The 27,500-nt window shown below is 35.3% G+C and overlaps 1 protein-coding gene across 4 annotated transcripts in view; it reads left to right on the forward strand.

Moving 5' to 3' along the window:
* Nucleotides 1-411: 411 nt before the first annotated feature.
* Nucleotides 412-27,500, forward strand: part of LOC106871861 (transcription factor GATA-4) — a 64,708-nt gene continuing 37,619 nt past the window's right edge. The window contains exons 1-2 of one of the 4 annotated variants that reach the window (XR_001409706.2): nucleotides 412-1,457; nucleotides 20,993-21,046. Coding sequence is in view for 3 of the 4 variants with exons in the window: in XM_014918596.3 (XP_014774082.2) it covers nucleotides 587-1,457; nucleotides 20,993-21,046 (925 nt within the window). In the remaining variant the exon portion in view is untranslated. The remainder of the gene's footprint in view (nucleotides 1,458-20,992; nucleotides 21,047-27,500) is intronic. The other 3 variants (XM_014918596.3, XM_014918595.3, XM_014918594.3) reach the window with 3 other exon arrangements.

Raw genomic sequence — 27,500 nt, forward strand, 5'->3', positions numbered from 1 at the left:
TTCTCTCCTAATTTTGTACTTACAGAAGTCCTACTGTCAAGACTTTCCATGAGTTCCAGTTGCAGTGTATGTAGCACCGAAAGAAATTTTAAAAAAAAACTTGGTTTTCCTGGCTCATAGATTTTCTATTTACCAAGGAATACCATTATCATCATCACCATTATCATCATCAGAAGACATTGGAATACTTACACCTCATTTTTATTAATAAAACACAAAAAAGCATTAAAATTCAGGAAACAAAAAAATTAAAACGTTTCCATAACAACTGCTGGTAGCTTGGAGAGCAATAACAATAACGATAATTATAACGGTTTCTATTTTATCTAAACAAAGACTCCTTTATTTTTCCTCTTGCTCCTTAGCTGTATATACATACATATATATATATATATATATATATATATATATATATATATATAGTATATCTACATATATTCACTGATTGATTGCAATAGAAATACTACAATAACAAGAATTAGGTACACGGGTTTCCTGTGTCCTAAACAAAATAAGGGACCCTTTTCTTCACCCAACCGTTTCCCACCCAACTTTCAAAATTAGGGGGGACATTGAATGTGGTTTAATGGCCACCGCAGAATCCTGGCATAGCCCGCCATATTTAAATATTAAACAAGAAGTATTAGATAAGACCCCTAGCTGTATAAGGGGTTCCTATTCGTATTTTGATCCCAGTGTAGGATCCATCGACGGGTCCACCGCTGCTGCTGCTGCAGCTGCTGCAGCAGCGACATCACCCGTGTACCAGTTAACTCCACGGGGTATGCAGCCAGGCTTGTCTGTGAACTTTCACCAGGACAACAATCAGATCTTTCGCTCAGAAGAAGTAGAAGTACTTTTAAACCAACTCGACGTCAACACGTCGTCACAAGGCGGCGCTTCACATCAGTCGAACAGCATCTCTAATAACGGCTCCATTGCTACCTCAACAAGCCCTTCCATTGTCAACCAAAAACTACCACAGCAAACAAACTCAATGTTTCAAAACCACGTTTCAGCAATGCCTATGACGAGCCCTTCAGGAGTTACTCCCTACGAAAGTCCTTCGAACACGTACCTTCACCCATCCAACAGTAGCCCTGTATACGTTCCAACCACCCGTGCTGTCCTTCCCATGCAATATGTAGGCAACGGCACGGGTCAAAACTCAGCTGGATCTCCCACTTCTGGAACAATGTGGTCGATGCCAAATTCGGAAACACCTTATAGCACAACCAACTCCGCTTCACATCATCCCGTTTCTTCGAGATTTGCATTCACTCCTGCTCCTAGTTCACCTATAACCAGTCCATCGGTGGTTCGATCGGACAGTAGTTTTAGTACGCCGTTGCACAGACCTAGCGGTCTTAGTTCTTACCCTTCTTATATGAGTCAGGATATCTCTCCATGGAATGGCTACAACAACATTTCTCTACAGTCTGGAATGAGATGCTCCGGTAAGTTATATTGAAACATTTTATTGAAACAATATATCTGTCTACCTGTGAGAAATTGTTTTTGAATATCTTCCTGTAACTTTTGTAGTTTATTATTATTTTTTTTTTTTTGTGTGTGTTCTTTTTAACCTCGTGAATAAGTTAGCAACTGATCTGAAATCAAAATATAACAACGTCAAAGGTTGAAATTTAAATACTGTAATAAGTCTTCAGAAAGTCTGGTGTATTATCCTAATTTGGTAACAAACTGAAGTCTAGAATATGTTTTAACTGCTACAAAGAAACCAAGTTTTCATGAGCTATTGTATACAAGTTCGGTATTGTAACCAAATACACAAATAATTGTAGCTATAAACGAGATTATAAGCCTGTTTACAATTGCTTTTTACACAAATATTTTGAATTTTCCTAGCTAGTAGATTGTAAGAGAAATTTTTTACAGAATGTGGGCGTGAGTGTGTGTGTTTATATATAATTTGACAAAGTTATATCAAATACCAAATAACATAAATTTTTCATTTATTAAAATAATCGCCTCTGTGTTTTATCACAAGTATCATAATTACCGAATGGGAAATAATTTGAGGGAAGACAGAAGGAGAAATAATCTCAACCATGAAGAATTTTCTAAAAATGACGTTGTTCAAATACTTGCTGCTGACGATTCTGATCTCACCAAAGGATCAACGGGGAAACACCTTATTTCAATGGTACAAGCCTAAAATGCCAACTTTTGATCTCCGTATGATTGCAATTAATTGTTCCCCTGATGATCGGTCGTGGTTAGGCATACAATTACACAGCGGTGAAACGTACGAAGGGAACAAATAATATCAATGCATATTTATCACCATTTCTCCTAAAATTAATCTGTACATTACATCCAGTAGTACTACTAAGTACGGTAGTAACTAACATAAGCACTATACTCGAAACATACTCGGAGATAACTGTCTACCTGGAGCTCTAAACTCAACAGTATAGCAGATATACTATACATGCAAACATGTACAAATGACTATGCATTTTCGTTTACCTGTTGCTGTTTCTCATATCATACCATATATACTATATCGTGCGTCTCTGTCCCAATTATTTCTATTACAGTCTGAAGCAAGAAATACTGTTGTTAGTGTATCAAAATCGCAGGACTTTAGTGAACAGCTGATGAGGGGTGATTTTTGCTCTAGTTTACGTTTCACATACTATATATTTAACATGTTCTATTTGCTTATATTCTCTCTCTCTCTCTCTCTCTCTCTCTCTCTCTCTCTCTCTCTCTCTCTCTCTCTCTCTCTCCCTATTACACACACACAGTGTGTACACGTATGTGAATGTGTAGATTACATATGTACAAACACACACAAGTACATAAACAGACGCACGCGTGCACATATATACAAATACGCACATACACACGTTTTCATATGCAATAATAACTAACTAAATAAATTAAAATTATTTTGCTTACTGTATTATGTAGCCGCAATATGACTACAGAGAGGAAAGACAGATAGAGAGGGCAAAAAAAAAAAAGCGTAAACTAGAGAATGCAGTTTTGTCGCACAGAAGTTCCAATACTTGCAGTCATATTATATCGTTATTTAATACTGCCATCTAAACAATCTTGTTTTCATATAGCTCGTTGCATTGTTTTTATATTGGCATATATAAGCCCAAACTATACATAATAGACGGCTAGAGACACGTTTGTGTGTATGTATGTATGGATGTATGTATGTATATATGTACGTATGTATGTATGTATTTATTTATTTATGTATGTGTATGTATATATATATATATATATATATATATATATATATATATATATATATATATATATATATGTACATATGTATAGGCCACAGAATCTCCGGATGTATGTGTGTATATATATATGTATGTGTGTGTGTGTGTATGTGCATTTCTGTTAACATGTATGTCTCCCTATACATGCTTCCTCCCCACACTCTCTCTCTCTCTCTCTCTTTCTCTTTGTGGTTGTATACATGTGTATGGTTTTGTTTCTAGTCATTTGAAATTTTCCCTAGCAATAAAGAACAAAGAGGTTCCTCTACGATAAGAACAAAGAACTCATTGTTTAGTCAATTAGACAATGCCTAAAGGATTCATTGTTACGTTGTTTCTTAAACCTATGGAAATATTATGCACACACAGGGTGGTGCGTATATATATAAACATAGGATATATATATATAAACATCTATACAGATGTGTGTACGTACAAATATAGCCATACATACATACATATATATATATATGTATATATATAGATATATATATATATATATATATATATATATATATATATATATATATATATATATATATATATATATATATATATATATATATATCTAGCCTGATAGACCCTGCTATGTCAAGATGGACTTATATATTCTCTCCCACTTGGTTTTAATATGTTGCCACATTTGTAATATGTCTTTTTTTCTACATTTTTTCGTGCAGCTGAAGATTGCTCTTCATATTGCATTTAAGGTAATGCTCACATTACTTAAATAAATTGAAGTAGCATGAAACGTGCGTACTGCAATCACTTTTGAAATCCGTGTTGCTTATTATTTGATTTTTAATCACCCATCCTTTTGGGATGTGATATTCGGGTGCCTTCGCATAAGTACCATATTCAAGCCTTGAATCTATATCTAAACCGTCTATATATATATATATATATATATATATGTATATATATATATATAGTGAAGGCGCTTGGCATAGTGGTTAGTGCATTCAGCTCACGTTCGTATGGTCGTGAGTTCAATTCCCGGCGACGCATTGTGTCCTTGAGCGAGGCTCTTTATTTCACGTTGCTCCTGAATACTCTGCTGGCAAAAATGGGTAATACCTGTACTTCAAAGGACCAGCCTTGTCAGACTCTGTGTCACGCTGAATCTCTCTGAGAACTATGATAAGGGTATACGTGCCAGTGGAGTGCTCTGCCATTTGCATATTAATTTCACGAGCTAGCTGTATATATATATATATATATATATATATATATATATATATATATATATATATATATACCGGAGTAAGCACATGAAATGTGCAACAAGGTGGAAAAAAGAGTACTCAAATACCAGAGGTAGAGTAATATGCTTTATTTAAAAGCAGCAGAAATATAACAAAAAAACCGTTACGGGAACGTGAAACTCAGAGTAACGGTTTTTTTGTTATATTTCTGCTGCTTTTAAATAAAGTATATATATATATATATATATATATATATATATATATATATATATATATATATATATTTGTGCAGTGATAGAGGATGTGAACTTGTTAGTAAGTGATAGACTTTAAGTCGTTACACCTAATCCATTTTAACTCCTTAATACTAAAAGTCATTGTGTTCCGTTCCATGGTGATTGTGTTGGTGTATTTATGTACTTATACTTACATAACGTATATATATATATATATATATATATATATATATATATATATATATATATATATATATATCTATATATATATATATATATATATATATATATATATATATATATATGCATGTATGTAAGTATATGTATACGTGTACATGTGTGAAAGAGATGCATATATGTATGTATATATATATGTGCGTGTATATAATATGCATAGATGTATATATATGTGCGTGTGTGTATATAGATTTGTGTAGATGTATATATACATATACATACACATGCGCTTGTATATTTGTATGTATGTATGTATGTATATGTATGCTGAGCTCTTCATATACTTTTATGCTTATATATGTTTCAAAGCCCACGGTTTCAGATTTTTGGTTCTCTCAAGAACTAAAATAAAAATAAAAAAGAATTATAGAAAAATTAAAATTAAAATAAATTAAATAAATAGCATGCGTACAATTACACGATAGGGTTAGTTAAGTACAGTCACAGTCCAAAATAATAATTTCCCCTTGAATTCCAGCAACTCGGTTACAATTCCAAAAGAGAAAACGTAGAGTGAATTTATGTCTGTACATGTGTGGCGTTCTGCTTGTTCGTGTGAATTTATTTGGTGAATGGTTGATTAGTAAGTTTACATCATTCTTTTCAGTATCTTAAACATGGACGGTGTGTTTGTGCGTATATATATATATATATATATATATATATATATATATATAATGTAAGTGCACATATATATGTGTAAATGTACATATATATGTGTTATATGTGTGTATGTGTGAAAGTGTGTGTCTGTATGTCTGAAATGTGTATAGTTATATATAATGTACATATATATATATATATATATATATATATATATATATATATATATATATATACATACATGCATACATACATACATACATGCATACATACATACATACATACATACATACATACATACATACATACATACATAGGGTATATGTAAAATGAAATAATCAAAATAGAAGGCGAAGATTGGGCACGAAAGCTTTCTGTTGGAGCAGCAACATAATATGGGCAATATAACATGGGACACGGATTTCAAGGGAGATCAACCATGATAGGAAACATTTGCTTTGGTTTTTAGTTTCGTCATAACATTTAGACTGTTGAGAATTGAGAATTGAGTTTTGTTTCCCTAGAGGTTGTCTACTAACGACCATCCGTTATCTCCACCATCCACCAATCTTACCCTCTCCCATTCGCCATACCACCACTATCACCACCGTCACCACAACCATCAACCACCAACACCCTCACCATCACCAACGCCATCACACTCACACGCCGCCACCATCATGACCGCCGTCAACCACTTTGCAATGGCATTATCACGACTCGGCACCGCCTCTGCGCCATTCCTTCCATCGCTGCCATCACCAGCAAACCACTGCTGCCACAACCAGCCAAACTAATGATAAACCAAGACCGACCCATTACAGTTCTACTACTACTACTACTACTACTACTACTACTACTACTACCATCACAGTCCACATACGTTTCTAATTTCATCGTCTTTCTCTCTGTCCCCCTTTTACTATGTGATAGAGACTCATTTTTTATCTATCTATATATCTATCTATCTATCTGTCTGTCTGTCTGTCTGTCTGTCTGTCTGTCATTCTGGCTGGCTGGCTGCCTGCCTGTCTGTCTGTCTGTCTGTGTAAGAAGCTTGCTTCCCAACCACATGGTCCCGGATTCAGTCCCAATGCGCGGCACCTTGGGCAAGTGTCTTCTACTATAGCCTCGGGCTAACCAAAGCCTTGTGAGTGGACTTGGTAGGCGGAAACTGAATATATATATATATATATATATATATATATATATATATATATATATATATATATATATATATATATATATATATATATATATATACATATATATATATATATATATATATATATATATATATATATATATATATATATACATATATATATATATATATATACATATATATATATATATATATATATATATATATATATATATATATATATATATATATATATATATGTATATATGTATATATGTATGTATAAATATGCATATAATATATATGTTTTACACGTATAATATATATTGTTTTACACGTATGTCTTCGGGCATAAAATACACACAAATACGCACATTCATTATAACATCAGTGATAGTCGTCTTAAAGAGACCATAATTCACGTTTCTAAAATGGCCACCGCAATATTTGTGCAGTGATAGAGGATGTGAACTTGTTAGTAAGTGATGGACTTTAAGTCGTTACACCTAATCCATTTTAACTCCTTAATACTAAAAACCATTGTTTTCCGTTCCATGGTGATTGTGTTTGTGTATTTATGTACTTATACATACATAACGTATATTTATATACATATATGCGTTACATACGCCTCTTTGTGTATATGTATCTTTAGTTTTATATTTATCTTCCATTATTTCTTTCGTCGTTTACGTGGACATTGAAGTCCTTAATGTCGGACGGCTGGCCATCGTGTTGTGATGCTTTCACGCCTGTTCTGCCACTTCAGATCCCTAAGTTGTACTTTATACAAGCAATCTGTCATCTCTGACAGTGATAAAAACGTTCTTTGTTCTCCACGTTCTGCAGTCTTCGGTTAGGAGCTAACTTCACTGTTACTATGATTTGTATCGCTTTAAGTACGCATGCGTGAATCTATAAGAATGCTTATATGTGCGTATGTTTTGTGTATTTATGGACATATATACATACATATGTATGTATATATATATATACATATATAAACATATATACATATATACATGTGTGTGTATATATAAATATATTATACAGAGAGAGAGAGAGATAATGATATATATATATATATATATATATATATATATATATATATATATATATATATATATATATATATATATATATATGAGAATGGCCCTGTGTCAAGAAGCTTACTTCCCAACCACTCAGTTCTGGGTTCAGTCCCACTGCGTAGCAGGTTGGGCAAGTATCTTCTACTATAGCGTCTGGTCGACCAGAGCCTTGTCAATGGATTAGGTGTCAGAAACTGAAAGAAGCCTAGCGTATATGTGTGTGTGTGTGTGTGTGTGTGTGTGTGTGTGTATGTGTGTGTGTGTATTTGTGTGTCTGTGTCTATCCTCTCCCACCATCGGTTGACACCGATGCTGGTGTGATTACGTCCCCGTAACTTACCAGTTCGGCATAAGAAACGGATAAAATAAGTACTAGGTTTACAAAGAATATGTCGTGGGTCGATTTTTTCGACTGAAGGCGGTGGTCCAGCATGGCCACAGTCAAATGACTGGAAGAACTAAAAGAATATTGCTGTATCGTCTTAGTGTGTCTTACTGCAATGCTTTTTTCTCAAAACTTTGTGTAAGTTGTGAGCCTTGATGTTTAAAATTATTTTTTTTAAATCATTCCTTGTGCTGCAGTCATGTTCACTATCCTCTCCGCTTTAATTCATCTCACTCCAATGCTCTTCGGCATTTCTTACCTTTATCTTTTTAGCTAAGTCCCCACACAAATAATAAACGGTTCTTGTAGTCCTGCTCTCATCAGATAAATAAAAGACATCATCATCATCATCATCCCTGTGATAAATAAAAGACATCGTCGTCATCGCTGTCGTCGTTGTTGTTGAGGCAGCACGCCGGGCAAAATGCTTCCGTCTTTCTGTTCTAAGTTCAAATTCCGCCAGAGTCGACTATGCCTTTCAACCTTTCAGGGGTCGATAAAACAAGTACTAGTTGAGCACTGGGGTCGATGTAATCGACTATCTCCCTCCCCTCAAAATTTCAGGCCTTGTGCCTATAGTAGAAAGGATTATCATTATTATTATTATTATTATTATTATTATTATTATTATTATTATTGTTACTATTATTATTATTATTATATAACCTCTTTTATTTACTCTGTATATCTTCGTTTTTTTGTTCACTTATCTGAGTTCTGTGTAAAGTGCCATATTTTGTAATATCTTTTGTGTTCATAGTGTCCCCTTCATTAATCATCATCATCATCATTATTGGTGTAGAGTCTGTGAAATCAGTAGAGCGCCGAATAGCAGTCTTCTCTCAAATACGTGGCCTTGTGCCAATGTTGATGATGTATAGGGAGACGTTTTAACGTATCAGTGAGCTGGGTGCACTTTAATCCATTTATGTTAATATCACATAGACACACACGTACAGTGGCTTATATATATACACACACATGCGCAGAAGCATATACACACACAAACATATATATATAAACACACACATGAATGCACGTACGCACGCACCAACAAACGCATAATCACACACATTAGAACAACATTGTTAGGTGGTACCTAAGCTCAGATTATATCGTAAGACGTTTACTTTGTCAGTTTGCCTAGACAAACACAACCCAGCAGAATGAATGTAATAGAATTTGGTGGCGCTGGTTGATGGTTGTAGTGGTTTGGTTGTGGTAGTGTATATGTGTAGTTTATGTAGGGTGAGATGGCATAGATTTCCCTGCCATCCGATCTGTTAGTGCACCTGACTGCCTATGGTGCACCTATCAGTTAAACAATTGTGACATATATCTCACCAAATATCTCACTAGTTAAGATATGTGTCAGTTGATATAGTGTTATGTGAAAGAAGAAAAAATGCCAGCAGATGTATTATGTAAAAGAATATAAAATGCTTTGTTATAATGGCACAAATCTACAAATATTTGTCGTCAGAATTCCTCCGAAGTCGATTCTCTTTTCAATTTAACCTTTGGGATCGAGGAAAAATAACAGCAGTGTGTATGTGTAATTAGCGGGTTGGGGAGTTAATTAATCCGATCCCACCTCGCCCTGGGATATTTGTGGCTTTGTATCAAAGTTAGAAATTAGTATATTTGTATATTTATGGATTAATAAATGTTATTCAGTTTGAGTTAGCTATTACGATTAAGGCCCAGGCTGGAGCTTTATTGAGTATGTTTGCAAAATTTGATTTGTACAGAAAGAGTAGAACCAATTCCAGTTGTTGATGGATATTTATTTTATGATCTTTGAAAGGATGAAAATCAAATTTAACTTAGACAGAATTGAACTGAGAAAGAATAGGAGAGTATCTATACCAACACAAAGCGCTTTCTTAAATTCTCTAGTTTCTCTGCAATGCATGTACTCTGAGTACTTTTTGTCTTACTCTTTCGCTTCGTTGCTATCGAACTACTTCGAGTAAACATTGTAAAATAATTTGTAGCATAAAATAGAGTCGCTGACGTTTACGGTACAGTTAATTCAATGAACCATATCATACATAAAATTTGTTGTAGCCAACGAGGAAGACTCTTGAACAAAAAATACGGTGTAATCATAGCTGGAAGTATTTTCTTTATAAGTTTGTCCGATCAATGATGACCTGGGACTACACAGTAACACGAACCGAATAGAACACTAACAACGACAACAACAACAATACCAACAACAATACCAATAACTAGTATCTATTCTAGCTAGCAAGTGAAGCCTCAGAGCGTTCAAGCATCATGTAGGAAAAATGCAATCAAATCTCCCTCAATACTTCCATTTTAAATAATGAACGGTTATATCTGGATATACAAATAGATGAGCTGGTTGAGTTTAGAATGACGTTGATCGATAAAGGTTTGGCTGGCCTGGACTGGACTGTTTCATAAGGATTGCTTGAGTTTGATGGAGTCGGCCCTCTCAATATTTGTGTACAAAAAATAGAAATGCGAGAAATGCGAGAAACGCAGTGTAGAAGGGCTACATAAGATAGCAGACAAGGCTTTTTATTGGATAGATAAAAATAAAAAGGAGTCATTTATATATCAAAAACAATAGTGATGATTACATTTGTGAGTCACAAATGGCCTTCGGTCATCGTTATAGACAAAGGTGCTCAATTACTAGCCTAACAGTGGTGAGTTCAAATCTAAGTCAATTAATCTTGCTTTGCTTCTGATTTAAGCCTTTAACTCTATGATTTAGACAACTGTCATTTGCAAGTGAGTATTAGGGTTTCGCTGATTCTTGTCCCATTTTCGAACCATTGAAATATCCATTATCTCACACCTAGAGGGAGACCAGGCTGAAGAAGATACTCTACCATGCAACTGCTTATGTAGACTGATTGAAGGTGAGTGGTTTTAGTTGTTAGGTTATTCGGTTCATGATCTTAAGGTTTTCCAGCATGGCCGCAGTCACACGACTGAAACAAGTAAAACAATAAAAGAATTTACTTTTGAGAGATAGAACAATTAAATCAAATAATTTTGTTATCCTCCCCGAAGGATTAACGCCTATCTACCTATCTGTCGATCGATCGATTTATCTGCCTATCAGTTTCTCTATATATATACATGTATTTACATGTATGCGTGTATGTACAGATGTACACATAAAGTTATCTATACAAAAATACATACATACACACACACACACACACGCACACAAACACATATATATATACATGTGTATATGTGTGTGTATACATACACACACATGTGTATACATATATGCACATATAGATTTATACATATATACATATATGTATATATACCTATAAAAATATATATATGTACATATATATAGACATATATACATATAAACATATATACGTATATATATACATACAGACATACATACATACATACATATATATATAGCGTTCTACCTCAGATTCGCGTTTGCCCGTACGGCTTTTGAATGTTGTTTTCACTGTCCAATTTTTTCCTGTCTTGGTTTGTGTTTGCCACCTTGGAATCCTCTGTGTAGTAGGTTGATCCACTACTCAGGAAGAGACTATTTTAGAGTACGTTCTGCCTTATCTTCGAAACGTCAGGTTAGAATAGAGGCAGCTGATGAAGGAATATTCCAAGTGGCTTTCCGTTTTCCTATGTGTTCGTTCCGTTGTCTTTAGTTCATTGTTCTAACGTCCTGTACCCTGATATGCATATATATACACATGTAGATGTAAGTATGCACATATATGTGTGTATACATGTATATATATTCTTTGTATTATATATATATATATATATATATATATATATATATATATATATATATATATATATAGATAGATAGATAGATAGATAGATACAGATATATATACATATATTCATATATATATACCTTGAGAGTGACCCACAATACGGCCTCTTTGACATTCAAACATTTCTAAGGCTTCTTTTATACGTGGCATCATTAAACAGACACATAGAGAACTTGAAACATAAAAATGTCAATGAACAAAAAAATAGAAACCATTACACGTTAGAATAAACATAAAACGACATTTTATGGAGTGTCTATTTACTTCTGTCATACCTGTGTGTGTGTGTGTGTGTGTGTGTGTGTGTGTGTGTGTCTTTGTGTGGGTATACATACATACATACATACATACATTATATATATATATATATATATATATATATATATATATATATATATATATATATATATGTATGTATGTATGTATATAATAATAATAATAATAATAATGTTGATTTCAAATTATGGCACAAGACCAGTAATTTCGAATGCAAAGGTGAATTGATTACATCGACTCCAGTGCTCAGCTGGTACTTATTCTATCGACCCCGAAATGAAGAAAGGCAAGGTCACCCTCGGCAAAATTTTTACTCAAAATGTCAAGACGGATGAAATACTGATAAGCATTTTCTCCGGCCTTTATACTAATAATCCTGTCTGCTCTAGGCACAAGGCCTGACATTTGAGGGGAGGGGACTAGTCGATTACATCGAACCCAGTGTTTCACTGTTACTTAATTCATCGATCCCAAAAGGATAGAAAGCAAATTCGATATCTCGGAATATGAACTCAGAACGTAGCGACGGACGAAATTCCAGTGAGCATTTTACCCGGCGTGCTAGTGATTCTGCCAGCACCTGTAGAAAGAGGTCGAGAAATATTTAAAATGACATATATATATATATATATATATATATATATATATATATATATATATATATAACCTGTATCTTTGGGTTTGGTTAAATCCAATAGCCTTCTTAACCTTATATATATATATATATATATATATATATATATATATATATATTGTATGTATGTTTATATGTATATACACACACACACACATGCAACAACACTCTCATATATTTATCCATACGTGCATAAAAACATACGGAAACATCGCTTATTACACGAGAAGAACAACATGGAAGTAAAAGGCAATAGAGTTAATTTGAATATAACAAATGCTGTGCTATTTATAAAAAAAAAGTCACATCTAATTTGGTTTTACACGTAAAACCGTATGTTGTTTGCTCGGCGTCTTAATTTATGTTTGTTAAAATAATGTTTCCCAGTTTGAAATATTGTTGAAAATGTCATAACTTATAGAGACAAATTAATTCTGCTTTGAGCATTATAGGTAAAATTTTGGCAGTGGAAGACCAGTATATATGTGTGTAAGCATGTAAATGGAAGGTCAGTATGCATGTATGTGTATAAGTAGGTAAGTTTCTAAGTATTTATATAGTGGTTAAGGTATTGCACTCACGATTGTGAGATCGTGGGTTCGATTCCCAGACCGGGCGTTGCGTTGTCTTCTTGAGAAAAGCACTTCATTTCATGTTGCTCTACGAGGATTTCGTCATCTGACATGTGGCTCCTGGTGCTCTTGTACAGGTAATGTCGATTTGATGGAGGGAGTGACCTTATGTGTACACAAACATTTTATCATTATAAATAAATCATCTGTGTGGTTGTTCGGCAAGAAAATACTGAACTCTCATACGTCGTCTAACGACGGAAGTGTTCGTGGATGTTCCTATATTCATACATGTACATAAAACGTATATATATACGCATATATATACACACACACAGAGGCACGCGCGCAAATATATATATATATATATATATATATATATATATATATATATATATATATATATATATATATATACATATATGTTATATAAATATACATATATATATTATATATATATATATACACATGTATTATATAGATATACATATATATATATTATATATATAAATATATAGTTTTAAGGAAAAGAACCAAGGTTCATGAACTCATCGATGAAAATCCACTATCACAATATAATATAATATATATATAAATATATATGTATATATGCATATATATATGTGTGTTTATGTGTATATATATGAATGTGTTTATGTGTATATATGTATATATCTGCATGTGTATATATTTGTGTGTGTGTGTGTGTGTGTGTGTGTGTGTGTGTTTGTATGTCTGTGTTCCCCTTCACATCACTTGACAGCCGATGTTGATGTGTTTACGTCCCCGTAAAATAGCGGTTCGGCAAAATAGACCGATAGAATAAGTACTAAGCTTACAAAGAATAACTCCTGGGGTCGATCTGTTCGACTAAAGGCGGTGCTTCAGCATGGCCGCAGTCAAATGGCTGAAAGAAATAAAAAGGATACAAGAATATAAATATGCATAAATATTTATGTATATACATGCGAACACACACACATATACATACCTGAGCACACATACCTATGTATACTTATATTTGTATGTGCACATATCATTAGAAACACTAAATGCCGTACACAATAAATTCTTCAATTCAGAGAGATTTCCTTTTGGAGTTGGCGTAATACAATATACAATGCTAAGTGGCAGCTTCTTAGTTTCGTTTTGTGTGCATGCAAAATACATACAGACATATGTCGTGGCGTATCTGAAAACGTCTTCCTTGCAAGTGAAGGCATTTCATTGTAGTCTACTGAGATTCGCAGATCAACGGCTTGGATGTTACATACTGAACATGAGCCCGGAAAAATTGGTATGATTAAAGATATGGATGTTCATTGTTATCTATTTTACCAGCACCATGCAACGATTTAGAAATATAATGCAAGGTTAAAATATATACGCCTGAGAGTATACTTGAGTTGTGTTTAGACACTGGTTTGTGTATACATTTGATATTTTTGCTTGTATATACTGTTGCAAGTTTGTATGTTATTTTTTTTAGAAATTAGACATCACATCCCAATAAATGTATAAAATGGAATGACACAAATACCTTCCGGCTCTTCATATGTATGTAATATATATTAATTTGGCATGCAATTTCCTTGGAGTGATAGTGAACATAAATGCGAACATATATATATACATAAATACACACACACACACGATTATTGTAAGATTTCGCTGCAAGGTTGATGTCAACGAAACTTTGTTGAAATGCGAAATGTTAAGAAATAAAGTTTTATTTCAGGTATTTTCCCAGTATTATATAGTTTCATATAGATACTGGGTGTGTGTGCGTGTGTGTACGTGAATATATATCGGCTGTCAAGTGATGTGAAGGGGAACACAGACATACAAACACACACACACACACACACACACACACACACACACACACACAAATATATACACATGCAGATATATACATATATACACATAAACACATTCATATATATACACATAAACACACATATATATATGCATATATACATATATATTTATATATATATTATATTATATTGTGATAGTGGATTTTCATCGATGAGTTCATGAACCTTGGTTCTTTTCCTTAAAATATATATATATATATTTTATTTTTCACTTGCGCATATTTTATACATATATGTATATGTTGGAATTTCCTTAAAATATATATATATATAAATATATATATATATATATATATATTTATATATTTTATTTTTCACTTGCGCATATTTTATACATATATGTATATGTTGGAATTTCATGCCAAACTTTCTCACTGTTACTTTCAAATCTATACCTTCTGATTTATAATCATATCTTTCCTGCTTTTTTTATGTATTTTTCCTGCATGTTATTCCTGTGATTCACACACAGGTGCAACTAAACTGTGTCTTATAACGTTTAGTATTTTTGTAGAGATAACTTCCTGTGCTTTGAGCGCAATTGGTCGAATGAACACATGATAGTTCTAACGATACCTTCTGTCTCTGCATAATTCTTCTAGTATCTTTTGCTTCTTTGTTGAAATTACGGTGCGAAATTTATTGCACCTTATTGGACACGCATATTTACACACATGCTCTGAAAATATATTCTTGGCATCGTACCATCTGTGTTTATAATTTAAATTTAAAATGCTTAACATAATGTTAGTGGATTACCTGGGCTCATGAGGTCAAACTTGCAGAATGAGTTTTGTTATATTTTTGAACCAAACATTTATGCATTGACTCATTTCAGTAGCTGCCGATAAGGGAAACCAGATTAGGAACATAAAATACGGCTAGCGATAGAGTAGCTTGCTATCCGAGAGATTTACTGCTCATAATAGCGTCTCTGAGGCAGAACATTTATTCTGGTTTGTCTCAGTTCACTTATCAGACAGAAATATATACCATACTACTAGTTAACAAGGAGGCTTTTACCCGATATCTAAGTCAGCTAGAAACAGCAGTGAAATCTCACACAACTTGTGTCCTTGGAAATAGAACACGTTGCATTATATAATTCGTAGTGTATTGTGCCTGAATAAGAAAATTGATGGCCATACCAGGAAATTTTATTTGATCAGGAATAGTTTTTGCTTGATCAACGCTGACACTGGTTTTTGTATATTATGCGGGGTCCAGAATATCTAAAAGTGATTTGAATATGTTTTCTTGCTCTTGCGTTTTCTTTTTACTTACTTAGCATGACATAAGTTTCTCGTCACATTGTCTCTTAGGAAGGCCACTACATTTTACATAACCTCAGTTCATATCGCTGTAGTCGTCAATCAGGAATTTTCAGACGAGTTCGCATATTTCAACAAAATGTAATAATAATAATAATAATAATGATAATAATAATAAAATGCCCTGATACAATACAAGGCAGTGGCTCTCATGGCTTCCGATCTTCACTGACTGGAAGCGTTATCATGTACATTGTTTTGTCTTAGTATAAAAGATAGGCTACAGCAAACTACGTGGCACTTTGGACATGTATCTTCTACTATAACTTCGGGCTAAATAAAGTCTTTTGAGTGGATTTGGTAGCCGGAAACAGCAAACCGTCGTATATACGTATATATATGTGTGTGTGTGTGTGTGTATGTGTGTGTGTGTGTGTGTATGTGTGTGTGTGTGTGTGTGTGTGTGTGTGTGTGTGTGTGTATGTGTTTGTTTGTTTCCCCGTCATCGCTTGACAACCAATGTTGGTATGTTTACGCCCAACTGACAAAGTACTAGACTTACAAAGAGTAAGTCCTGGGGTTGATTAAAGCCCTTTAATATGATGCTCCAGCATGACCGTAGTCAAATAACTGAAACAAATAAACGAATAAAAGAAAGAACAAAAGAATAGGCACACATCTTGAAATTTTGGGGAGAGAGTGTCAGTCAATTTCCTCAACCCCAGTATTCAACTGGTACTTATTTTGTCAACGCCGAAAGGATGAAATGCAATGTCGGCCTCGGCGGAATTTTAACTCAGAACGTAAATTGAAGCTGCAAGAAATTTTGCTAAAGCGTTAACCACGAATGACGTTACAATAAAGACAGGATGTATTTTATGATTTTTTTAGGCGTCGTTAACTCTCTCAACCTCACTATCTCTTTCTCATTTCTTTTATCCACTGACTCACGCTTTCTGTCTTCCTACAAGTATTTCACTTCTCTCTCTCTCTCCATCTATCTATCACACACACACACTTATTTTATGCGTATTTTTTGTTGTTCTTACAAAGCAGCGAGCTGGTAGTTTTGCAAGTGCTTTCATGCATTTGATCCGGCTCTCTAATACCGCTATGGTGAACTTTGCTTTCATCTTTTCGAAGTCGTTAAAATAATGTGCCAATCAAATATTGAGGTTGATGATATCCACTACTATTTTGGGCCCTGAAAATTTCTGGCTTTGCTCCTAGATTACAAATTATATGGCAGTGAGCAATCGGTACTATAAGAGCGTTGGACAAAATGCTTTTCGCTATTCTTTATGATCATTGTTGTTGGCACTCCGTCGCTTACGACGTTGAGGGTTTCAGTTGATTCCATCAACGGAACAGCCTGCTCGTGAAATTAACATGCAAGTGGCTGAGCACTCCACAGACACGTGTACCCTTAACGTAGTCCTCGGGGATATTCAGCGTGACACAGTGTGACAAAGCTGACCCTTCGAATTACAGGCACAACAGAAACAGGAAGTAAGAGTGGGTGAAAGAGTACAGCAGGGTTCGCCACCATCCCCTGCCGGAGCCTCGTGGAGCTTTAGGTGTTTTCGCTCAATAAACACTCACAACACCCGATCTAGGAATCGAAACCGCGATCCTTTGACCGCGAGTCCGTTGCCCTAACCACTTGGCCTTTGCGCCTCCACTATGATCATTATGTTCTAAGTAACTTTGCCTTCCAGCCATTTGTGGTGGCTCTTCCCACAAAATTGTTGGGCGTGTGCATAAATCAGAAATTGAGTGCTGATTTCAAACCTTCCGTAATCAACTGTGCTTTTTCATCTTCCGGGGTCGAAGAATAACGTATGAGACAAGATCTAAGATTGATTGAATTGATATCAAATAACTTTTCTCCCCCTACATTTCTGATCTTGTGCTTATTAAATACTATTGTCATTATTATTAGCTTTTGTAATGATTAATGATGAATCTTCAAGCTTCATAGATTTAAATAATTCTAAAAAAAATATAAATAAATAAATAAATAAATAAAATAAACATCAAAATAAAAAAATTAAGCGTAAAGCATAAAATTCCCCAAGCAACGCTTTTGGAACACCTTGGAGGTCTTTGTTATAGCAGGAAACGAAGTTATTTTGAACATTTTGAGCCTAATATTACAATGTTTACATTCAACTTAAGATGGCTACCAGCAAGAAAGACAACGCCCACAAAAAAAAAATCCATTGAATGAAACAACATAAAAGCAAACAAAAAGAATCAAATTCAATTACACAGCATGACGTAAACATTCGACATAGGACAGATAACAGTGACATTAACTCGAATATTTTTCAACGATACAGCAAACAACAATACAAAAACACACGCACGCGCACACACACACACACACACACACACACACACACACACACACACACACACACACAAGTACACACACACGCACACACAATTTGCCAAACGAAAACAACAGTGAGAAAAGCATTCGCCAACGCCGACAGCAACAAGCATATTAAACAACACAAACCACCTGGATGAGAAAAAACTGCTTGGTAGGATTTTGCAAGCAGTATAGGCGCGAACTGGTCAGATTTTTTCGACGTAAAGCAGGAAAATAGAAAATGCACTAACCTCTGCTTTTCTAACGGCAGTCAAGACTTCTTCATGACTCCAAGGAAACAATTAGAAGTATCCCTGAGTAGTATATAAAATGGCATATCCTCTATCTGTCGGGCTCCAGAGTATGGGACCGCTTGCCTGGTTTGTAAAACTGAGGACGAGCTGAAGAAGCCGATTGAACTAGTGCAACCAAACTCATATCTATACACTAATGCTGCAGTACCTGGACTGGAAAAATACGAGGACTATGATTAAGGTTGTTGGTAGTGATGTTAATCTGTGGATCAGCTATCTTTGTGGCACAGCACGGGTAAAATGATGAATGTCTCGATAACCTGGAACATTTGCTGAGATGCAACATCAGTAGAGAGAGAAGTTCTGACGACTCCTTTGAAGGTTGTAGAAAAAATACCGGAAATTAGTTCTGTGGAAGGAGTGGAAAGAAAACCCATGGAAATTGCGGTACAAGCCAGGAGGCCAAACTTCTACAATGTGACAGCAAGAACAATCGAGCAAGATAGCTTTCTGGTCTGAAGAACTCAATAAATAGAAAAACAGAAGAGCAGACTCGTCAGCAATAAGCGGAACCAGCGACCAGAAAACGCTGCGACAATGGTCGGGAAATAAACATTGAATAAGAGCTAATAAACCGCTAGTAGCAGTAACAAAAAGAAAGAAAAAGACCTCTGGAAAGAAAATTCAAATTAAGAGGGGAAAGCAAGGCGAACGGCCAAGACGGAATCCCTTCTAACGATTATTTTCAGAGTTCTTCGTACGAAATACATTTAGAGAAAGAGTTTTGAGAAGAAACAGTCTCCGATTATGTGGCACATGCAGAAGATGAGCTGCTTGGGAAAACTATCTTTGAAGCCTATTAGAACTGTACCTTGAACAAAACATGGACGTGGGCTCTATCTTGCTTGTACCATCACTAGAACTCTTCACGGACCTTTTCCAGCATTCAGCACCTGTATGATCTTCATGGGTTAGACGATGACCACAGTTAAGGAGAGCCCTGTTCTGACTAAGGAAGGATATATGTGTTCATTAACCCATATCTTTATCTTTTATTTGTTTCAGTCATTAGACTACGGGCATGCTGGAGCACCGCCTTGTAGAATTTATCTTGGACGAATCGACACCGGTACTTAAAGTTTGGTACTTATATTATTGGCCCCTTTTGCCGAATCGCTAAGTTACGGAGATGTAAAAACACACCAACATCGGTTGTCAAACGGTGGTATGGGATAGACACACAGACACATACACACTCACACGTGTGTGAGTGTGTGTGCGTGTGTGCCTGTGCGTATATGTGCATGTGTCTGAGTGCGATGGCTTTGTTTCACTTTCTGTGGTCAGCCTGAGACTATAATAGAAAAGACCACGCAATGAGAGTGAATCCGGAATCATAGGAATGGGAAGCAAACTCCTCAACACTCAGCCACGCCTGTCTCCTTTAATTGTGTATATATTTATAAACGTGTGTGCGTGTATGTGTGTATGCGTACGCGCGTGTAATTTTCCTCTGATTATTTTTCATAATTACAAATAGAAAATATTAAGTCTGCCTCAATATATTGTGTAACATCTTAATCCCTCCTACTTAGTGTTTTTATATAATTTATTTTATCACTACATATTACTTAGCAGCACATTTTTTATACATACACTCTTATTGCATGGAATGAATGGGCCCAGGTGGCAATTATAATGAATCATTATTAATTATTTTTTTTATCATTACTATTATTTTAGTCCCTGACCAGAATGGACAACCAGACTGGGCGTATGCTGGATACTGTCCTAGAGGTAAGTACATTCAAGGTTTTTGATTCTGATTTTATTAATGCTTATCTTTAATGATTTTTCGTTCTCTTTGCTTTTTGATAATATTTATGATTATTATTATTATTATTATTATTATTATTATTATTATTATTATTATTATTATTATTATTATTATTATTATTATTATGAAGGTGGTGAGCTGGCAGAATCGGTAGCGCGCAGGATGAAATACTTAGCGGTATTTCGCCTGTCTCTACGTTCTGAGTTCAAATTCCGCCGAGGTCGACTTTGCCTTTCATTCTTTCAGGGTCGATAAATTAAGTACCAGTGAAACACTGGGGTTGATATAATCGACTTGTCCCCACCCCACAAATTTTAGGCCCTATGCCCCCATTAGAAAGGGTTATTATTATTATTATCATCATCATCAAGGCGGCGAACTAGCAGAGTCGAGCAAAATGTTTACCGGCTTTTCATCCGTCTTTACGTTCTGAGTTCAAATTCCGCTGGAGTCGACTTTCATCCTTTTGGGGTCGATGAATTAAAGACCGTCAAATACTGGTGTCTATAAATTAAGTACTAGTCAAATAATGGTGTCGATGTGATCAACTAGTCCCCTCCCCTAAATTTCACACCGTATGCCTATTCTATTTTTATCAAGGCGGCCTGCTGGCAAAATCGTTAGCACGCCGGGCGAAATGCTTAGCGGTATTTCGCCCGTCACTACGTTCTGGATTCAAATTCCACCGAGGTCGACTTTGCCTTTCATCCTTTCCGGGTCGATAAATTAAGAACTAGTCAATACTAGTGTCGACGTGATCGACTGTCACCCACTCTAGAAAATCCAGGCCTAATAGAAAGGATTATTATTGTTAAACTTAATAACTTTGTCCCAAAATTGGAAAGAATTATTACCATTTTTTCTGTTACCTGTTGAGAGACGTGAATCATCGTCGTTGAATTTTGGTGAAACGAAAGAGAAAAAATGAACTATCATCTTCAGTATGGTTTATTAGTATTGTTATTACTATTCTGACACAGAAGGCGATGAGGTGGCAAAATCGTCGGCGCGCCGGACAAAATGCTTAGCGGTGTTTCGTCTGTGTTAACGTTCTGAACTTGATTTTGCCTTTCATCTTTTCGGGGGTTGATAACATAAGTACCAGCTGAGCAGTGGGGTCGATGCAACCGACTGTCTCCTACCCCTAAAATTGCTATCCTTTTGCCATTATTAGAAAGGAATTATTACTCAGGCACAGAATAGTTGGTTGTATTAATCGTTACAGCGTGGAATAAAATCGCTGCTATTTTGTCTCGCAGATCAAGCAACAACATAGAGGCACCTTGTTTAGTTGTATGTATTGGTTTCTAGTGATTGCATTAAACTTGACGTTCTTGTTCATGTCGTTGTTTATCTTATATTTACGTCATGTCAAAATTGACCGTATTTATATAATATATTACTATATTTGATGTGATAATTCTTTTGGTGTTAGCATTAATATTAGTATTAGTGTTATAAGTAGTCTACATCAGAGAGACGATAGGTCTTATCTGTTGTATGGAGACGATTAAAAGACTTCACACCTGAAAAACTTTACCTTTGATGTGATTACCTCATTAATTGTCTCCTTAAAAACAACTTAAAACTAGGGATCGTTTTTGTTTGATTAGTCTTTATATGACGTGCTCTTGTTCTATTTTCTTGCTTTTACGATCGTGGGCCAGTAAATGTCAGCTTTAAACATTTAAGCAATGATAATTGGAGAGACACAGTTACGTGAGAAGCTGTTCTGAACAGAAATAAACGCACACGTACGTACGTAAATACATACATACATACATTGAAGATCAATGAAAACGAGAACACCTATGCTGAACTATTGAGAAATCTGCAGTTACTCTATCCAGATTACAAATTCAGATTTATACCTGTAATAATTGGGACCCAGGGATATGTAACACACTGTCCAAATACCAATCTTGAAAAATTAGGCTGTTATTCTGCAGTTTAATGTTAAATTACTTTTATGTGTAACTTTACATAAAAACAAGCATTTGTTTTTGTATATGTGTGTATTTAGAAATTGCTACAACAGTCGTTTCGACCTGTAGGTTCGTTATCAAGTCATTGATAATGACAATTTGAAAGTAGTGCCATAGTCCGCTTCCGTTGAACCAGTTTCAACAATTTTATTTATTTATCTATCGATCTATCTATTGATCGATCGAGCAATATGAATATATTCAACCAATATTTCGATTGAACACTATGAAAATGCTGATATTATAATAACAATTTGAAACACAGTGAGTACAAATTGAGAGTGTTGATGATGCGGATGCAACCGAGGGTTGATGAAAGATAAATGATTATAAGATAAATAATAATAATATTAAACATAAGCATGAGTCAGATGGAGGCGGAGTTGTCGTTACAAGCGAAGCATAAACAACAGTTATAATGAATGTATAATCAGATACATATTCACCCACGCTTATATAAATACATACCTGATCACATATAAACACACGCTTCTATAAATGGACAGATGTACAAATACACTCAAATATTGGCACATAAAACGTACACACACACACACACATTTAGTCATAAGAGAGGCTTTAGACAGTCGCTTGACATGCTAGAAACAGCAGTAAAATCTTAAGCAGAATCGCATACTACTGATCTATTTTAAAAAGGAGGAAACGCATAGAAACTTATATTCCTAGATACACTATGTCTGAGTCAAAAAGACAGGGTGGAACGTCTCTGGGTATTGGTTTGTTGGATCATCTATGAATTGACGAAGAGGGGCTGCAGTAGATAAGATTTAGTCGTGAATGCACTGTCTGGTGAAAGACATGATGGCCGCAAATGGCTTTGATCAAAGGTCGGCTGGAGCAGAGATGACCAGGGACTAAGCAACAGCGAAAGGAGGAGGCCACATCATAGACAACGAAGTATTAACTAACCACACTGGAAAGTCTGTCGATAATAGATTTACTGGCACAACGCCGACTTGGGGTTAAAAAACAACAACAAAAACATCACACAGAAGCAAAACACACACTTTCGCACACACACACACACTCACACTGAAACACACACAAGCAAACAAACGCAACAATTTCGTTTGACAAAGAAAATAATTTGTTCCAAGTTCTTGGTTCCATCGTTATTTAGGCTTTCATCTGTCGCACATTACTTCTTTGTTTTTTTCTCTCTCTTCGACTCCCTCTCTCTCCCTCTCTCTCTCTCCCTCTCTCTCCCTCTCTCTCTCTCTCTCTCTCTCTCTCTCTGTCTCCCCACTCTCTTCATCCTCCACCTGCTACTATCATCTTTTCACATCTCCATCAGAATTTATGTATTTCTTATCTTATTCTAATTGCTATATTTTCCTTTGCCTTTCATTCATGGCCTTTCTCTTCGTTTCATGGCCGTCTGTATGTTGTTGATGTCTTTTTTTTTCCTATTTTTCTCTATTGTTAGTACAGTTGATGATGATGATGATGTTGATGTTGATGTTTCTGTGGTTATTGTTATTTGTGTTGTTGTTGTTGCTGTTTCTACTTTTGTTATATTGAAATATTTGTTGTCTGCGATAAGTTATTTATATATATATATATATATATATATATATATGTATATATATATATATATATATGTATATATATATATATATATATGTATATATATATATATATATATATATATATATATATATATATATATATATATATATATATATATCCATTACTCGTAACATTACAATAGACATAGCTGTTTAAGAAGGGTGGAAAAGTTTAGGTCATAATGTAGATGTGTTCAAGTTTCTGAGGCTCCCGTTCTGTCTGTAAGATCTAACTAAAGAAATAGACGACACGAGCACACGTACACACACACACGTATACACAATCACGTACACACACACACACACACACACACACACACACACACACACACACACACACACACACACACACACGCAATTCACACATACACAGACATGTATGCGCATTGTTGAAACAATTGTGGCTGATACAGATTAACAGCGCAGACTGCATCCAACTTAACTTTGTTCGTCTTGCCAACAGAGAACTTGTTTTTGCTGTGATTCTTCAGACAGTTCTATAACAGAGGATCGGTAGAATCCGCCAAACTATCTTGCAGCACTGATTCTAGCGTTTTATATCCTGAATCTAAATCAGTGGTTCTCAACCAAGGTCCGTATGGCCCCTGAGTGTCCTTATAAGATTTTGCGGGACCAATGTAATAAAATAGTAAACTGATAAACTAGAGATCATCAGTTGTCTTTTAAGGGCCCCCGAAAAGATTTTTCTTTAGATGTATGTATCGGTATTCTTTGCAAGAAACAGCTAGGTTTCTTTCTCTGACATTTTACACAGTTCAGCCTACACAAGTTAATGTGCGCGAAACAAAATAGGAATTTTGATTGAATAAAATAGTAACCAAAAGGGGTCCATAAATTTTTTTTTTAATGGTTGAGAACTCCTGGTTTAAATTATACTGTTGGTGTGTTTATGACCCCGTAACTTAGCGGTTCGGCAAAAGTGATCATTGGAGGATAAGTATCAGGCTTTAAAAAACAAAATTATAAGTACTGGGGTCGATACATTCGACTAAAAATTCTTCAAAGCGGTGCTTTGATGAAGGGGCCGATAGAATAAGTACCAGTCATTCGACTAATAAAGTTCTTGAAGGCTGTGCCCCCAGCATGGCCACAGTCTAATGACTAAAACGAGTAAAAGATAAAGGATGAGGACGATGCTTCAGCTTCACCGCACTCCAAAGTCTGAAAAAAGTAGAAGAGAAAACTTTTGTGTGTGAGTGTCTCTGTATACACACAAATTCTTATAAACGAGCCCTTTTACAACATAATATATTGCAGAGATTCTTTTTAATTTTAATTTTATTTTTTATCAAAATTCATCGCGTGTCACCTAAAAGCCCGCGACACATCATTGGACTGGTATTATTGTTTTAGGGTTATAACAGTTTAAGGAAAAGATGCGAACAAACACAAACAGTTATCATCGGTTTACAACACATAAGGCAGCAACAGTTTCCCAGGGAAATGTTAACGCCACTGCACTATAAAGAGAGGGGTAAAAAAAACGCCTGTGCACGGCCTCTCAACACCCGATGCAGGGGACCCGCAATTCAGGGCATGAACCTTCTATACACGACTATCAGAGTTTGGAACAAACGCCCATATCGGATGACCAAATTCAGGGTTTCAGATGCTGAATACACAAAAATCTTGTCGCTCTCCTCTGCATGAATACAATAAATCCGTAATCGACTCACTGGAAACGTTTAACAAACGACACTATTGTTCACAAAAACATGTCATAGAAAATGTGCTTGTGTTTATATATATATACATAGGCATAGCTGTGTGATAAGGAGCTTCCTTCCCAGCAGTATGGTTCTGGGTTCGGTCCCACTGCGAGGCACCTTGGGCAAATGTGTTATACTATTGCTTCGGGCTGACCAAAGCCTTGTGAATGGATTTAGTAGACGGAAACTGAAAGAACTTCGTCGTATATACTTATATATATCTCTATCTATGTGCGTATATATCTGTTTATTCACCACCACCACCACCACCGCTTGATAGCCGGTGTTGGTGTGTTTAAGGCCCCATAAATTAGCGGTTCGGCAAAAGAAGATCGATAGATTAAGTACTAGGCATTAAAAAATAAATCCTGGGGGTCGATTTGTTCGACTAAAAGTTTTCAAGGCGGTGCTCCAGCATGGCTGCAGTCAAATGACTGAAACAAGTAAAGAATAAAAGAATATATATAAATAAAGAATAATATATATATATGTATATATATATATATATATATATATATATATATATATATATATATATATATTTGCTTTGCAACCGTTTGATTTCGGGTTCGGTCCCACTGCGAGGCACCTTAAGCAATTATTTTTTTCCTTATAATCCCAGGCCGACCAATGCCCTGTGCGTGAATTTTAAGTACTGGGGTTCGATTTATTTTGACAAAACATTTCAAGGCGGTGGTCCAGCATGGCCGCATTCCAATTCCTAAAATAGATATAAGATAAAAGATATATAACGAATACATGAAACATGCGCACGTTTGTGCAAAAGGCGGCGGCGGCGGCGGCGACGCGTCGAGCATTGTGCGATATAATTTTGTAGGAGGTTGAAGAATTGGGTGGTTAACTGTTTTTTTTCTGCCTACACAGCGACCCCCACTACCTAAATTCTAAAACAATACAGTATAAAAGAAGAGGGGGTTCTACTATCTCCATTAACTAGCCCCTTCACCTAACCCTAACCCCGGCGAACTTCTCTCACCACCAACACACCCCAAATACGCATGAATTCTTCCCCATCACTGCTGCTGACTTGTTCATATTCTTTGTGTTGGTTCCGTCATAAAGTGACAGCCAGTTGTTAACAGAAATGGT

Source organism: Octopus bimaculoides, chromosome 4, assembly GCF_046866305.1.
Source record: "Octopus bimaculoides isolate indiv1 chromosome 4, ASM4686630v1, whole genome shotgun sequence".
Lineage (NCBI taxonomy): Eukaryota > Metazoa > Mollusca > Cephalopoda > Octopoda > Octopodidae > Octopus > Octopus bimaculoides.